This window comes from Austrofundulus limnaeus, unplaced genomic scaffold (assembly GCF_001266775.1).
Source record: "Austrofundulus limnaeus strain Quisiro unplaced genomic scaffold, Austrofundulus_limnaeus-1.0 Scaffold469, whole genome shotgun sequence".
NCBI lineage: Eukaryota > Metazoa > Chordata > Actinopteri > Cyprinodontiformes > Rivulidae > Austrofundulus > Austrofundulus limnaeus.
This window is the reverse complement of record NW_013952871.1, coordinates 299,302-302,004: the sequence shown is the minus strand read 5'-3', so window position 1 is coordinate 302,004 and position 2,703 is coordinate 299,302. Positions and strand designations below refer to the sequence as shown.

The window sequence follows — 2,703 nt, the reverse complement described above, 5'->3', positions numbered from 1 at the left end:
CACCTACCTGGCCCGTGCTGAAATGGCTGGGACAGAAGTATAAGGAGGTTCTTAAAGAGACAGAGGTCAATTTCAAGGTGTTTAGAAACAGATATGGTGAGAAGTCGTTTATTTTCTATTTAAACATATAAATAGCATTTTAACAACAACTGAATGTGGCGTAGTTACTTTATTATGGTATATAATTTAAATATATGCATGACAAACGGATAACATTGCCCCTTTATGTACTTTTCTTGTCAGAAATTCATGTTTACCAAAGTCATTTTTTTCTTAAGGTATTTTTCCTTACTTAATTTTTTAAGTACATTACATACAACTGCTGGAGAGAGAAGCAGTTGCAACAGCCTAAGCCAGTTTGATCAGAAGTATTTTTATATCTGCATAATCAAAGTGTGTCTGAACGATATCAGCAGGTCAGCAGTTTTCTAAAGAGTTCCAAATCATAATGCTCACAGCATGTTAGACGAGAAACATTTAGGCTCATGGCAACTCCAATTTGCATTTTTTTGTTTCAGGATCTTAAATAATATTCTGCTGACATTTTGATGCCAGACTCCACCACAGATCCCATGGAGTCAAAGCATCAGCAGATTAGAGGTATTTTTATTATATTTTCATACTCTGAATTTATTATCTAGTCACATTGGTTTACACTATGTATTTAAAAAACTGCCTGCTTTGGAAACTGTTTGTACATCACTTTCACTCACTCAGAACATCGTCAAATATCTCACTCTTGTTGAGCAGTAATAAACAAACAGAGAGAGAAATATATTATATAATAAACCAGAACCAAGAGGTTACCAGAAAAGCCAAAGCAGCTTTAAAATCAATCCTTTTCAGGCTTGGATTAGATGAGATTGTGCTACAAGCACCAAACAGAAGAGCAAATGTAGCAGGAGTTGTGGAAATATTTACTGACGACTGCACACATGGACTCACACTCTGCTTTGGCACAGATGAGGCTGGTTGTTGGGTAGCCAAACGAGCTCAGGATGGAGCCGATGGCCAGGCTGAGGTCCTCGTTACTCGGGTAGAGGGTGACAGAGGCGAAGCGAAGGTAGGGCARCTTAGGGGTTTCTTCGGGACCAATCTTCACATGAGGGATCTGAGGGAACCAGGAGGGATGAGGGGGAAAAAGAGAACGACTCAGCGTTTTTTTGAAGGACAGCATATCCCCCATAACTTTTGTGTTGCATGCATGCCTCATTTAAATAGAATTTTAAATCATTAAACAAATCTACTTTAGCTCAGCATCAAAAACAGGCTCACATATTATATCTCTGTATTATAAAATGTCATGTTATTTCTTGTCCCCAAAGTAAAGGTCCTTTGATTAACCTTTTTGTAATGAAGAYAATACATTAAGGACAAATTGAATATTTATTCACCTTTGTGATGAATAAATAATCAAAGGACAACAAAGAATCAAATGTCTAAATCGGTGATTTAACCTAACACCTGCAGAGGTTTAAATGCTAAACTGTAATAATTAGCTCAATTGGGTTTTCATCTGATCTGCACAACTTATTATATATTCAAGCTGACAGTTCAGTTTTATGAAACAAGTCAGGTAGGAGGATCGGGATATGATGTTCCAAGCACATTTTTTTTTCAGGAGAAAAATCATAGGATGCAAATTTATTCCTGCAGAAATTTCACAAAATGCTTTAAAATGCGATGCATGAGAGCTGAGCTGTCAACAGTTTCTGCACACCAGGAGAAAACACACACATGATGATTAATAATGAGGTCACATGTGTAACATCAGGCATATGTTCCGCATAAATTACCCCCACCCCCCTTCACGATGTTAAAATGTGTATCACAGATTGGTGCAATTTACTCATTAAAATCTTAAACAAGATTTTTTTTCAGTATAAATCTAATTTTTTCTAAAATAACTACATTCACTTTAGTGTAATCAAAACACACTTTTAAATGGCTGCATTTCATGTGCCTGTACCAAATGCTGTGTTGTTTTGAAATAAAGTCAGCCATGCCAGGATATGCATGCAATTTTAGGTTTAAATACATGACACACAGCTTCTTATAATTCAAGACAAGACTTGAGCCAATCCAAATGGATTTTCTTGTTAATCATCCTTTTAGATCAGTAGAAAATCRTTCCATCTCATCCCAGGCAGAGAAAGAAAATTCAACATTAATTTCTACAAGGTTGTTCAAATGTTTTCTTTTTTATTGATTTACTTCTAAGTTATTTTTTTATTTACAGACGAGGTCAACAGTTTTTATTATTTTAGTAATAAACACATAGTTGTGCATCGTCGTACCYAAAATCTTGGTAGGAAAGAATCAAAACCTTTCAAAAAACCACAAACTGTCTTGTTTTCTGTTCTCACTTGGCATAAATGTAAAGTTTTAGACCATAATGAAATTAGATGAACGGAACCAGACATGGCTCACCTCTTTCTCCCCACAGATGTGACTGATGGTGGACACAGAAGCCGGACTGGAGGCGGGGCCAATCACTGCAACCACACCCTTTGGCAGGATCTGACACACTGACAGAGAAACAAACATGTTCATTTTGGAGACTTATTTCACTTCAAACTTTTTTTCTGTTCAGCTGTTTCTTATATATAGAAATGCAGAAGACATAGTAGAAGGGAAGCAAATCGAAGACAGAAAGTCAGAAGGAGAAGCAAGTAGTTTGTGTATTGCTTGGAGTGGATGCTT

The 2,703-nt window shown here is 36.4% G+C and overlaps 1 protein-coding gene across 1 annotated transcript in view; it reads right to left on the bottom strand.

Moving 5' to 3' along the window:
- Nucleotides 1–945: 945 nt before the first annotated feature.
- LOC106529822 (glutamate receptor ionotropic, kainate 5) overlaps nt 946–2,703 on the bottom strand; it is a gene marked incomplete at its 3' end in the record, with an annotated part of 153,241 nt that continues 151,483 nt past the window's right edge. Inside the window, 2 exon segments of the mRNA XM_014025334.1 lie at nt 946–1,111; nt 2,431–2,528. Coding sequence (XP_013880788.1) covers nt 946–1,111; nt 2,431–2,528 — 264 coding nt within the window.